The 13,784-nt window shown below is 46.9% G+C and overlaps 1 protein-coding gene across 2 annotated transcripts; it reads left to right on the top strand.

The window, feature by feature from the left end:
- The first annotated feature begins 944 nt into the window (after positions 1–944).
- Positions 945–10,669, top strand: LOC128628408 (zinc finger protein 547-like). 2 transcript variants are annotated; one of them, XM_053672115.1, is made up of 4 exons: positions 945–1,151; positions 4,000–4,041; positions 6,242–6,368; positions 6,925–10,669. In XM_053672115.1, the coding sequence occupies exons 1-4, from the start codon at positions 1,047–1,049 to the stop codon at positions 8,103–8,105; spliced, it is 1,455 nt and encodes a 484-aa protein (XP_053528090.1). In that variant the 5' UTR covers positions 945–1,046; the 3' UTR covers positions 8,106–10,669. The 2 variants fall into 2 exon arrangements, with proteins under 2 accessions (XP_053528090.1, XP_053528091.1); XM_053672116.1 differs by lacking the exon at positions 4,000–4,041.
- Positions 10,670–13,784: the final 3,115 nt, after the last annotated feature.

Genomic DNA, 13,784 nt, shown 5'->3' on the forward strand with positions numbered 1-13,784 from the left:
GGCGTGGCTTACTGGGTTGGGTGTTGTCCTGCAAAGCAAAAGGTCACTTGTTGAATTCCCCATCAGGGCACATGCCTGAGTTGCAATTCCATCCCTAATCAGAGCGTGTGGGAGAGACAGCCAATCTATGTTTCCCTCTCACATCCGAGTTTCTCTCCCTCTCTCCCGCCCTTCCCTTCTCTCTAAAATCAACAAAGCATGACCTTGGGTGAGGATAAAAAGCAACGGAAAGCACCTCACCTATGGAGTAATAAATATCTGAATAAAAATGTGGCTCGCTAGATTGGAACACAATCATTGACTATACAGGTAGGAAAGACGTTTTCTGTGGGAGCCAAAGACACAGAGTCACTCTCACTCTACGCCGCCAGTCATCCCACCTTCAGTTCCCCATCACAGCCCTGTCTGGGGCATTTCCTTACTGTCCCTGACGACCCTGTTGAAGCTCATAAAAACAACTCCAAGCGTCAATGTACCTTAGACAAACAAGATAGCCAACAGCGTTGAGGGGACAAGTGTCATCACCGTGTTGTGTCTCCCTTTCTACGAACAACGTTTGGAAACCCAGATTCCCCGAGTCTGAAATAACAGGTTTCTAAACATTTTTGGAGAAAAAGAAAAATTTTCTCCCACGTCCCTGGACTACAGTCCAAGGAAATCTATGTGGAACCCCTTTAAGAGCCAGCCAAATCGGCTCCGTTTGCACCCCGGAACGCCGTTTCCAAGCGCGCCTCACAACATCCCTCAGTCAGTACCCAGCCACCGCAGCGACCTGCGCTCTAAAGCCGCGCGGGTAACGGCGTGGAAACTACGTTACCCAGAAGGTAGTGCGGAGGCGGCGACTGACCAATGAGGGCTCAGCGTGCGTGCGCGGCGCGTAGGGCGGGGGGATGTGTTTCGGAGACTTGTTTCGACGCGTTGCGTGGGGGCGGGGCTTGCGGGGCTTCAGAGGCCCGCCTGTGAGCCTGTGACTTGAAGCGACTTTAGCGGGCGTGGGTGCGCTCAGTGGTCCCGAGCTGCATCAGACTTGAGTCCCAGCGAAGTGAATGGGAAGCGGGAGCAGAGGTGTTGTTAAGATACAACGGAGCCCTTTTATTACGGCAGATCTTCTCGCATGCTGGTGGCGGGTCGCGCCTGTGAGCCCGACTGAGGTGGGTGCTGTGTCCGCCTGGTCTCTCCCAACCACCTCCCGGCGGCTCGCACCTCCGAGTCCGAGCCCAGATGGAGCGGCGCCGCTCGGGTCCGGGAGTCAGGCCGGTGTCCGCCGTGCGAGGACGGAGCAGCGTTCCTCTAGAGGCACCTGAGCCCTGAGGAACGAGGGTCTCTGTGTCCAGGGGACTGGGCGACGAGTGTCGCTTCAAGGGAAGATCTGAGTGACTGGAAGCCGTGGGAGGTTCTGAAGGGACAGCGGTGCAGAGGGGCGTGTTCCGTCTTCCTCGTTCGGTGTTGGACGTTTCAAAGTCGAACCACGGGGCGGGGAGGTCGTACACGGCAGTTGCCCCAGGGGAGCGATGGTAGGGGGCGGGACAAGGCTGGTAGCGGTCAGGGGCCAAGTGTTGAGATTCTGGAGACACTTCAACCTCCAAGGTCTCCTGATACATCACTTGTAGCTGTAAGCAAAAGTAGGGCGGGAATAAATAAAACTTCCCAAGTTTTATTTATTTTGCCTGAACATCTGAAAGTATGGAGGCGGGAAGCGAGCACTGGAAGCTGGTTTCAGGGAGATTATGAGTTGGATTTTGGACATGTGATCCCAGTGTTACTGGACGGGAACCGGCCCTGAGTGGGTCTGCCTAGGACCAGATGTAGATTTGGGGGTTTTGACTTCATATGGGAAAGATTTCACAACACAAGTCCGGGTTACCATGAGGGAACATTTATTAAAGCTGGGAACAGTGAGACAAGGAAGAGCTTAGAATAGAAGCAGCAGGAAAGAGCCTAGGCGGGCCTGTCTTAGCTCACTGGGAAACCAGAGAAAAGGGAGCTTTGGGGACAGGTTCAGGGAATTAGTCTGGGACTAGCTGCTGCCGCCCATTTCACCCCTGGTTGCAAGTCCTGTGGGGACCATTAGAGTTAAGGAGACACGTACCCATGAAGAAACAAGTGGGGGAAGAAGGGAAAGGGAGTGGTAGGCGCTACTCCCTAGAGGGAAAGCAAGCTCTGGGTTCTTTTTCTTGGGACTTTTATATCTTTCTTGCAGGCTGGAATCTTAGGGAACATCTCAGGCAAGGGTTTAAGTGAACTATTCCTCAGTTCTCCAGGTGTGCCCTTTTAGGGTCATGGTGTCCACTGATTGGTCAGTGGCAGAACCAGGAGTTCTTTAATCCTTGCAGTTGATTCTGGCATCACCCACCTGGTTTTGCTACTTTTCTAGACCTGGAGCTGAAATACCACTGAGGCCTAGATGTTATCTCTAGGGTGATGACCTGTTGTATCTGGCTGTAAATTTCTTAGTCAGTGTGTTCAGCTGTCTCCGTTTCCCCATGCAACTTGCCAAGAAATTTTCTTCTTACTTTCCTGGTCACTAAGATCTTACAAAGTCACATGAGTATGTGGACTTAAAGTTCTGGAGGCTCGGAAAGGGGCCTGGGCTGGACCCTGTGTGCCCTGTGGATCTCATTTCTTTTTTAAATTTTATTTATTGATTTTTGAAGAGAAAAACATTGATTTGTTGTTCCACTTATTTATACATTCATTGGTGGATTCTTGTATGTGGCCTTACTGGGGATCAAACCCGAAACCTTGGTATATCGGGACCATAAAGCACCTTGGCAGATGCTTTAACCAACTGAGCTACCTGGCCAGGGCCTAAGGTCCTTATTTCTGATGGACCCTGTGGTGAATGTCAGGAGGCCTGAGACTGAATGAAGGGCATAGAGGTTTCAGCATCCCAGAAAGGAGCATCTTCGGCATGGGAGGTATTCTGGCTCGTGTCTGTAGAAGAGGAACCTGAATGTGGGACGTTGCTGGTCAGGATGGAGGTGGAGGTGTAAGGTGGTGGTAGAGACTTAGCCCTGCAGATCAAGGGATCCTGGGGGGAAATTTCTGTGGAACAAAGAAACAGCCAGGTTTGTGAAGCATATGGGCTCCAGACAAGGGCACTGCTGTATCCTCTACCCCTCAGGGCAAGAGGAGTGAATGAGTGAGACAGTAAGGGATCTCTGAAGGTACCCTTCAAAGGATCATGTAGCAGATAGGCTTCTTTGCTGAAAGGAAGAGAAGCTGACCTGCTTGTTCAGAGTCTTCCCTACAACTCAGTAAATTCAGGATGTATGAAGCATTTGTTGATTAAAACAACAGTTAACCAGTATTCTTCTAAATATGTACACATAGGTAGGCAACCAGAAATGAACACATTTGCCCTGGCTGAGTGGCTTCAGTTAGTTGGAGTGTCATCCCAATGCATGCACAGGGATTTCAGGTTTGATCCTTGGTCAGGGCACATGCAGGAATCAATAAATGAATGCATGGATGGGTAGAACAACAAACTGATGTTTCTCCCTTCCTATCTTTCTCTAAAAAAAAGTCAATAAAAAGTTTTAAATGAACACATTGAATAAATTAATTATGGCAACACTATAAAAATTGAAACGTTAATTTACCTGTAGTATTTGCTAACAACAGAATGTTATATATCACATCCTCTGAAAACCTTAAAAAGCAAGAAGAATACAAACCCACATTTTCAAAACCCTATCCCTTCCCTTGCACTAAAAACATACAAAATTGTTAATCTCCTGCCTGGATAGTTAGAGCTGACAAGTAGTGTGCACAATTTATGTTTTGATACTGTTATGAGCCCTATGAGGTGGGAACAATTGCCCCACTTTACAGTAATGTAGTTGGGGCTCAGGGCAGTTCGGTCCTATGCAGTCACACAGCTGATCCTAGTGGCATTGAGGTCAGAGGAACTGGGCAGGGCAGGGATGGTGGTCCAGCTCAGCCACCACAGCCACCTACCAAGGTTACCTGTCTTTCATGGACCCCCTCTTCCCACAGGTTACCGTGACATTGGCAGAAAAGCTTATGGATCTGGCACAGGTGAGTGGAGGATGTACCAGACCTTCATCCCCACTCTTATCAGCCCTGATGGTTTTGCCACTCTCTTAGAAAGAATGGGGGTGTCGTGAGCTTCTTCATCTCTCTTTTTTCTTCCCTTGGGTCTGAAGTTCCTGTGGTTTCGCCGAGGCCCAGGGTCTTGAACTCAGCCTCAAATTATATGGAGTGATTCCCATTTCTTTCTTTCCTTTTTTTTTTTTAATCATCACCCAAGAATATGTTTATTGAGAGAGAGAAACATCTATCAGCTGCCTCCCATGTGCTCACCAACTGGGAGTTGAAACTGCTGTCTTTTGGTTCCTGGGATGATGCTCCAACTAACTGAGCCACGCAGCCAGGAGTCGTTCTCATTTCTGACAGCTGATGGGGTAAGATGTGGAAGGTTGTCTTGGGCCCAGGGTCCAGAATTTTCAAATGATTGGAAGTGAGACTAAGCTGGAATATTAAATCTGGGTAGGATACAGAATGGTTAGGAGAGTGTTTGGGGAATAGGGACACAGTTACCAGGTCTAAAATTGCAACCTGAGGTCCAGGGTCTCAATCTGAGGGGAGTAGGAGCCATGGAAAGTTTGGAGCAGAGGAGCCAGGTGATTTCACCCAGATTTTAACAGACTGTGCCTAGGTGCAGGGTGGAGGAGATACTGTGAGGATGGAGGTGGAGGTGGAGGGACCCAGGAGAAAGTTACTGTGATGGTGGCTGGGCACTGCAGGCTGTGGAGGGAGAGGAGAGGTTGCCTTCTGGAAATGTTCTGCATACATTTGGCCCCATTTCGTGGCATGCATGGAGGGTGAGGCAGCTGGAAGATGGGGTAGACGGGGGATTCAAGGATGGCCCGAAGGCTTTTGGCTTTCCCTGGAAGGATAGCTGTTCTATCTATTGAGATGGGGAAGTCAGCAGAAGGAGGGATTTTCAGAGGGACTAGGAAGAGTTGGGTTTTGTTTCAGATGTCCCAGAGAGTCTGAGTGGAAGTGCCCAGTTCGCAGGTAGACACAGGTCTGGAGGTCAGGGGATGTGTTCAGGTTGCAGGCGACCCCAACATAGTTGCTGGCGCATGGATGGAAGTGTAGTTGTCCATCAGGTTTTGCTAGGTCATGGTGGCAGGGAGTGGGTGGAGGACGCCAAGATTTGTCTCTGTTGGAAGCCTGGATGGTGGTGGTGGGCTTCACAGAGGCAGGTATGGAAGCAGGGTTGGAGGTGCCTATGAGGGACAAGGGCAGAGGAGTCTGAAAGGTTTCCAAGGGAGTCAGGGATATGAGAGAGATGTCGCAGTATCTCCGTGAAGGAGGTCAGGTGTCAGCTCAGGGCAGGGCTCTCTCCGTCTTTGGACTCCCATGTGTGGGAGTCACTCTTGGTGGAGCCGGTCTTGTTTCATTCAGGCTGGTAGATTAATTGAGGTGCAAAGGGACAGCCAGGAGCATTACATGGTGTGGGAGGGGGTGGGGAGTTTTGCCGTAGCTGGGCTTTGAATGAGGGTCAAGGGAAGAGAGATTGTTCGCAACTGCTTGCAGGACAGCAGTACAGTGGGGGAGGACTAAGAGCTGTGAGCTCCTCAGGTTTGGGGGGCTTAGTGTGACACAGGTGACCGGACCAGGTGGGGAAGATGCACTGGGACCCTGGTGCTCTCTGGGGCTAGGTGTCTTGGGAGTTCTGGGACAGGATGAGGCAAAATTGGACAGTGATTCCATTTGCAAAACACTGCCTGGATTTCACAGTGGCATGTTAGGAGGCCATGGAAATGCCTATAGCGGGCAGGGTATTAGTAACTGGGTTGGGAATGTGGAGGGACCAGGTATGTAAAGAGGTTCAGAACAGGACTGACGTGCAGGTGAGGAGCGATATCAGTGGTTAGCCCCAGACCCTGACACAGGCTGAGTAAAGGAGAAAGAGGAGTTCAAGTTTATTGTCTGGGGGTTAAAATCTGGGGGACCGCAAGGATAATTTACTGATAAAAGAGGAATGGAGCCCCATTCCAGGCCCAGAGCTTAGGTGAACTGCTCCCTCCTCCACCTGTTTTCACATTTCACATTATCAGTGGTGATAAGGAGAGAACAGGCAGGAGACTTGTTTGTCTTCCACATTGGAAGTTAGTTGGAGGGCGAGAGGGATGGAAGCATGGGGGGAAAGACTGAAGATCCTGGAGACAGAAGCTGCACATTGATCAAACTGCCCCCATTTTCACAGGGCCGTGTGGTCTTTGAGGATGTGGCTGTACACTTCTCCCAGGAGGAGTGGGGGCTCCTGAATGAGGCCCAGAGACGCCTGTACCACAGTGTGATGCTGGAGAACTTGGCACTGTTGTCCTCCGTAGGTGAGGCCCTCACACCCACCCCGGCATCCTGGGTTGGACTCCGTTCTTGTCCTTTCCGGGGGCAACTCTGTCCTTCCCACCACAAGACCATGGGTGCTGCGTCCTCTTCTGGTATCTTCCAGTCTCTCCAGGTCTCCTGAATTTCCATTCCACTACTCCCTTTGTAGTGCTCTTGACATTTGACCTACACTTACAGCATAGTGACATCTGCACATGTCCTTATATAGTTCTAGAATACCAGCTACTGTGTCTAGTCAGGTATGTCTGGGTCTGGACATAAGCTACTACACAGTACTTACCAGTCACCAGCAGCCATGCCCTTGTTAAAAGCCATTTTCAGAGCAGTGACCCGAACATGCTGCATCTCCTCCCTGCCCAGTCCCTTCCTCGTGTCTTTCCCCGTCATCAAGGCACTCCCATTGTGAGCTCCCAGGCCAGCAGGACCCCCTCGCCTGTCAGCAGTCCCTTATTCCTGGGTGTCTGATGCACATTTCTGATGAGCTGCCCCCTCCCACCAAAGTCAACATGTACTTCACTGGCATTTGTCTGCTTATAGGTCGTTGGCCTGGAGTCCAGGAGGAGGAGGCCCCTTCAGGGCAAGGTGATTCTGCGGATGGGTCACAGGTCTGGGCCTCAAGTCCAGATCCATCCACCCAGAAGTCTCATTCTTGGGAGATGTGTGGCCCACTCTTGAAAGACATCTTGCACCAGGATAAGCAGGACAGGACGCACCCTGATCAAGGCCTGTACAGCTGTGGGGGAAAGAACGAACACCATAAGCAGCAAACTGGAGAGAAACTCTCCAGACCGGACAAGGCGAGGTCTTCATTCGTGAAGAACTATGGAGTTCACGTGACAGAGAGGACGTTGTCACGCAGGGAGACACCCAGCACCGGCCATTTCCAACAACAGGCTTCCCACAGCGTGGGGAAGCCACACAGGGATACTGCAGGTAGAGAGATCTTGCAAAATGGGCCAAACGATTACCAGTGCACTCATTGTGGGAATGCCTTCCTCTATAAACGTGTACTTGTTGACCATGAGAAAGTCAACGCCAGAGAGAAGCCTTCTGAGCATAGGGATTGTGGAGAGACTAGAAACTCCCAACTTGATCAGCACCAGAAAGTCCACACCAAAGCAAGGTTTTCTGAGCACTCAGAGTATGGAGTATTCTTTACACAGGTATCATGCCTCAATGACCACCAGAGAATTCACAGCAAGGCGGAACCTTTTGGGTGCAGCCAATGTGGGAAGGCCTTCCTTACACTTTCCCAACTCATTGGTCACCAGAAAGTCCACTCTGAAGAAAGGCCTTACATTTGCAGTGAATGTGGGAAATTGTTTGGGAACCGCTCCACATTCATTAGACACCAGAGAGGTCACACTGGAGAGAAGCCCTACGAGTGCAGTGAATGTGGGAAATGCTTTGGGAACCATTCTACACTGATTATACACCAGAGAGTTCACACTGGAGAGAGGCCCTATGGGTGTGGTGAATGTGGGAAAACCTTCACACGCAAACATATACTTGTGCACCACCAGAAAATCCACAGTGGAGAGAGGCCTTATGAGTGCAGAGAATGTGGGAAAGCTTTCAGCCGCAAAGACAAAGCTGTTGAACACCAGAAAATCCACACTAGAAAGGAGTTACGCACGCAGCGACTGTCAGAAATCCTTTCTGGACGGCTCCTCACTCATCATTCATCAGGGAGTTCACACCCGAGAAAGGCCTTGTGACTGTAACAAATGTAGGAAGTTTTTTAGTACTGCCTCACACTCATTAGATACCAGAAAATTCACACTGGGGAAGGGCCATGAGGTAGAACACCCCTTAGTTGCTGCGAGTGCAGCTAATGTGAACAATTTTCCTGGTTCCACTCCAGACTCATACACACCAGCAAGTTCACATTGCTCTGAGGTCATATGAGAGCAGCAGATACGGGAACGACTTTGATGACAACTGCGGCCTCATTAAACATTGTCAAGTTTACATGGGAAAATGCCATCTGAGTGCAATGAATGCTGCAGAGTCTTTCACTAAAATTCCCATCCACTTGACTCTGGAAAGTTCATACCAGAGAAAAAATTTATGAGAGCAATAAGTGGGGAAAAGATTTCAGCCGAAAGTCTGCTCTAATTGGCATTGTAAAGTATGATTATGTACTTACGGATTTTGTACTTAAAGTACACATACATGAAATTTTTGCTTAAGTATTTTAGTGTACCGTTCAATACCATTCAATGTTCCCATTGTTCAATGGATATCAAGAACTCTTCATCTTGCAAAAGTGAAACTGCACATTAAACAACAACTTTGATTCTTTTCTTCCTGCAGCCTTTGACAACCTTTTTATGCTACTCTGTCTCTGCATTTCATTGCCCCCAGCTACCTCACATAAGATCATACAGTTTTTGTCTTTTTGTGAACAGCTTTCTCTACCTGCCATAATTTCAGAATTACCTTTCTTTTCAAGGCTGAGTAAGACTTCATTATATATCTTTATTATAATTTCTCTATCCATTCACTCACCTGCTAATGGACACTTCCCTTGCCTCCATATTTTGACTGATGGAAAGATTGCTGCTCTGAAGGTGTCTGCACAAAATCACCTCAAGATCCTGCTTTCAATTCTTTTGGATATATAGCCAGAAGAGGAATTGCAGGATCAAAGGATAATTCTATTTTTAATATTTTGAGGAACCCAGGAACTGTTTTCATCAAGGTCCACAAGATTTCCAATATCTCCACATCCTCCTCAGTCAATTTTTATTTTCTGTTTTGTATTTAATAGTAGCTATTTTAGTGAGTGTGAGGTAGTATTTTATTGTGGTTTTGTTTAATCTTTCTCTAATGATTAACAATTACATACTTCTTGGCCATTTGTGTATATTCTTTGTGCAAATGTCTAAACTTGTCCATTTTAAAATCAGGTTATTTTCTTAGTGTTGGGTTTAGCAGTCTTTATATAACCTAGATACTAACCACTTAATGAAGATATGATTTATAAATGTTTTCATCTATTCAAAAGGTCACCTGTTCACTCTGTTGATATATATTTACTTATTTTTATGAGAGGGGAAGGAAGGGAGAGAAACATGAATCAGTTGCCTCTCACAAGCACCCCAACCAGGAACTGGCCTGCAACCCAGGCAGGTACTCTGACGGGCAATCAAACCCATGACCTTTTGCTTTGTGAGATGATGCTCAACCAACTGAGTCACACCAGTCAGAGCTGATAGTATTCTTGAATGCAGGAGTCCCCAGCCCCAATTCTGGTCCATGGCCTGTTAGGAACTGGACTGCACAGCAGAAGGCGAGTGGCGGGCCAGTGACCGAAGCTTCATATGTATTTACAGCCTTTACCTATTGCTTGCGTTACCACCTGAACTACACATCCTGTCAGATCAGCTGTAGTATTAGATTCTCAGAAGAATGCAAACCCTACTGTGAACTGAGCATGCCAGATATCTAGGTTGTACATGCCTTATGAGAATCTAATGCTTGAGGATCTGAGCTAGAGCTGAGGCGGTGATACTAGCTAGCATGGGGGAGTGGACGCAAATGCAGATTATCATTACCAGAAAGGTTTGACTGCAGAGACCATAATCAATTGCTTGCAGACTCATATCAAAACCCTATGAGTGAGTGACAAGTAACATACGTTCTGGATTTTAAAGTGAAGGCAGAATATTCTGAGAAGGCAAAGCAATCTGAGATTGCCACCAAAGCACTGATAAGCCACCTTCCGTTTCCAACATCTTACCTTTGCTCAGCAGGGTTTTCTGCAAAGACAGCAACCAAAACGGGATCATGGAATAGACTGGACATAAGCAGCACACTTTGGTGTTACTGTCTCTCATTACCCCCAGATGGGACTTTCTTGTTGCAGCAAAACAAGCTCAGGGGTCCCACTGATTCTGCAGTATGGTGAGTCGTATAATTATTTCATTGCATATTACAATGTAATAATGATAGAAATGCACAAATAAATGTACAAACAGTGCACAGTAAATGTGATGTGCTTGAATTGTCCTGAAACCATTCACACACATATACACACACCTTGGTCTGTGGGTAAATTGTCTTCCACAAAATAGTCCCTGGTGCCAAAAAAGTTGGGGACCGCTGGTTTAATGTACAGAATATTGTAATTCGATATAGTACAATTGCTCTGTTTTTGCTTGTGTTTCCTGTGCATTTTGTGTCAATGCCAAGAAGTTCATTGTTGAAAAGATTGCCTTCTCCCATTGGATTCTCTTAGCACTCTTGTCAATTATCTGATCAAATATACTGCCTTTCATTTCTGGGTGATTTGTTCTATATGTTGGTCTTTATGCCAGTACCACAGTGTTTTGATACACAGCTTTATGAAAATACTGCATTGATCCAATTTTGACTTCCTGGCTTGATGCGGGTCATTTTCCCTTTCGGGGCAGCTGATCAAGTGTGTACCGGTAACCACTGACCTTATGGTGGACTCACACTCGGGATTGGTATATACCATCCCCCTTGTATCAGAGCCAGATGCAGGCAACTAGGGATAGACCCTGTGCTCCTGAGCCCATGAAGTTACTCAATGAGGCCATCCTTAAAGAGCCTGGGAAACCTAGCTAGCCCCGGTCGCTTCCTCTACATAGGGTGCCCCCTACAGCTCCAGGTTACTTGCAGTGTCAGCCTGTACCACCTGCTGTGTGGCCCTGCCTAATGCCCTTCTCTCATTCCAAGCCCTCAGTGTCCTAGTGTCATTATGTTGTGTCCAGCCATCAAAAATCTTTGAGTTCTATAAGACAACTATAAGCCTATTAAAATAGTCATTACTAGGTAAGGTCCTTACACCCACTCCAGTGTCCTTGGCTTGGGCATTATTTTTCTCCCTTCCCCCAGGACGCATCTGGATTTACTACATCCAGACAAGGGGTACGAATTCCTTTTTGGCATATTCTGGGTGCCAGGGCTTGGCTGTGTGCAATGCACAATCTGTCCCCAAGCACGCTGTTCTCTGTTGAAGCCTTGCAAGATACAGCTCAGGACTCAGAAACCTCAAAGTTTGTCAAAGAAATCCTAGCGGCCTCTTTTGTCTCCTGTCCATTGAAACTTCCTGCAGCCTGCTTGGCGAAATAAAATGAATGCCAAGGCAGCAATACCATGGAGTAGCTTAGCTACACTCCTGACGCCCTATCAATGAGAGGATGGGCACATCACAGAGGTCCACATGAAATTGTTACATACAGGGAAGAGCAGGTGGGGGAGGAACTGAGATTATGTTTTTATGACTAAAGTACCTGAGAGTACCTAGGTGGGGACATCTCCTACTAGGAAATGAGAATACACATCATGGCTTGTTCTTGGGGTGTTTGTGATATGAGTTTTGTGAGCCTGTGAAACTGACTTGCACATCTTTGACTTAGTTTGTCCTTGTAAGGTCAACATGATAACCACTGCTCTGTAAAAGTGCCTTAATTTGGCTTTGTGATGAATGAATGCTAAATAGACAAATACCAAATCTGAGAAAACAACAGTCCTGTATACACAGAGCAACTAGTAGCTACTGCAGTGCCTGAAACCCAGGAAGTGCTCACTGAACATTTTTTTTTGGGGGGGGGCTTTGAGATTTTATTGGATTATAATTGGATTTAAAAGGGGTAGGGGTGTTGTGTGGCCCCTGGGCTGTTGGGGTGTTGTAACCTGAGGCTGCATTTTGTTCCAATTTTACCTTCCACCTGTGGCTGTAGGGAGTGGTTAGTTCTGTTCTTCCTAGTTCTGTTCTTCCTTTCCAGTAATTTCCAGTCCTGGGATGACTGCCATGAACCACGAGAACAAGCAAGGTACCAGGCTGTTTCTCCAAGGGCTTTTATTGGCTTGAAAAATCTATCTTAATTCCTTAAGGCTTTCTGGTGACATCCAGAATCCAGACGTGACTTTATTAAGAGTTGCCAAATTCTAGAGGGATTAGGTAGGGAGAAAAATATAGATGCTTCAAGATTGCTTATGAGGGTATAATTTACCAGTTGTTCTAAAGAGAAAAGGTTTCTTTATATCAATTGCTGGCAGTGGAGATGAATAAGGAGGAGGCTGTTTGCAGAGTCCAGAAAGACGGAGAAGGTTTAGAATCCTCTCTCCAAACCTCACAGAAACAGGGTCAGGAGCTTAGCCCAGGTCGAGCTTCCGCTGCCCACTGCTCTCCTAGCAGCAAGTCAGTCTCAGGAAGCTGGAGGAGATCGAGAAACAGAGAATGTCCCCATACTGGCCACTAAAATGTTAGGGTGGTTGGTGGCATGTGCTGTGAAAGAATTCACAAAGAGAAGAAAGTGTAGAGAATAAAGTTCTTATTCACTGTCCAAGAAAGGAGAGGGGCATGGTGTGGACAGATACACCAGATCACAGAACATTTCTTTTTTTTTTTAAGATTTTATTTATTTATCTTTAGAGGGGAAGGGAAGGAGAGAGGGAGAGAAATATCAATGTACGGTTGCCTCTTGTGCATCCGCTGCTGGGAACTAGCCTCCAACCCAGGCATGTGCCCTGACCGGGAATCAAACCAGGATCCTTTGGTTCACAGGCCTGCGCTCAATCCACTGAGCCACACCAGCCAGGGCTCACTGAACATTTCATAGATAAATACCACAGCACAGCTTCCCTGTTTATTGTCACTTTTCACTTTTCTGTCAAGTCTTTTAAGTATCATCTGCGTCTCTACAGTTTGTTTTCAAATATGAAAAAGAATCACATTTTGGAGATGAAAACCTGAGTGTGGTTCCAGCACAGCCACAGGCTCAGCTTCATTCTCGGGCTTTTCAGACTTAAATTTCACCGAGATTTTAACGTTTTTTTTTTCACTTGTCCATATCACAGTTGTGTTTCCCTAGAATTATTTCTGCTACTTTATTTTAATAACTAAACATTATTAACACCTTTCACGAATTTCCAAACACAAGCGTTATTATGAAAAACATAGCTCCCTGTGAAGACATCACTTAAGCAGTTTGAGAAATACTGCATCACTTCCCAGTGAGATGAGATCATAGCACCCCACACCTTTATCTGGAGACAAAGTGCTCCCTTTGTACACATGCTCTGACTATTTAAGAGCACATATTATCCCGGCAGAAAAATGGCATGTGATGTCACCTTTTTCTCAGATTGGTCTCAAGTTCTTAATTGCAAAAAGTCTATGATATAGAGTAGTAAATATTTGAAAAAATATGTTGCTCAATGAGTTCAAATAATCACTGACATATTCCCAGGAAACACGTTTTTGTTTTTGTTTTTTTTTTGGGGGGGAGGACCAGAGGCACAGCGTCACCCTGTCTACCAACTTTTGTGCCTCCTGTCATCCCTCCTTGTCTTCTCCATCCTGCCTATGTCTGAAGTCTTTTCTCTTCCTGGGCCAAATATACTGAAAGATCTTTAAACTG

This window comes from Artibeus jamaicensis, unplaced genomic scaffold (genome assembly GCF_021234435.1).
Source record: "Artibeus jamaicensis isolate MK-2021 breed Jamaican fruit bat unplaced genomic scaffold, CSHL_Jam_final contig_723, whole genome shotgun sequence".
Classification (NCBI taxonomy): Eukaryota; Metazoa; Chordata; class Mammalia; order Chiroptera; family Phyllostomidae; genus Artibeus; species Artibeus jamaicensis.

Bases quoted from the DNA above. Each gene is read 5' to 3' on its own strand.
- LOC128628408 (XM_053672115.1), top strand. From the start codon at position 1,047: ATGGGAAGCGGGAGCAGAGGTGTTGTTAAGATACAACGGAGCCCTTTT. The intron at 4,042-6,241 runs GTGAGTGGAGGA...CCATTTTCACAG, and splicing joins AGCTTATGGATCTGGCACAG to GGCCGTGTGGTCTTTGAGGA. The intron at 6,369-6,924 runs GTGAGGCCCTCA...GTCTGCTTATAG, and splicing joins GGCACTGTTGTCCTCCGTAG to GTCGTTGGCCTGGAGTCCAG.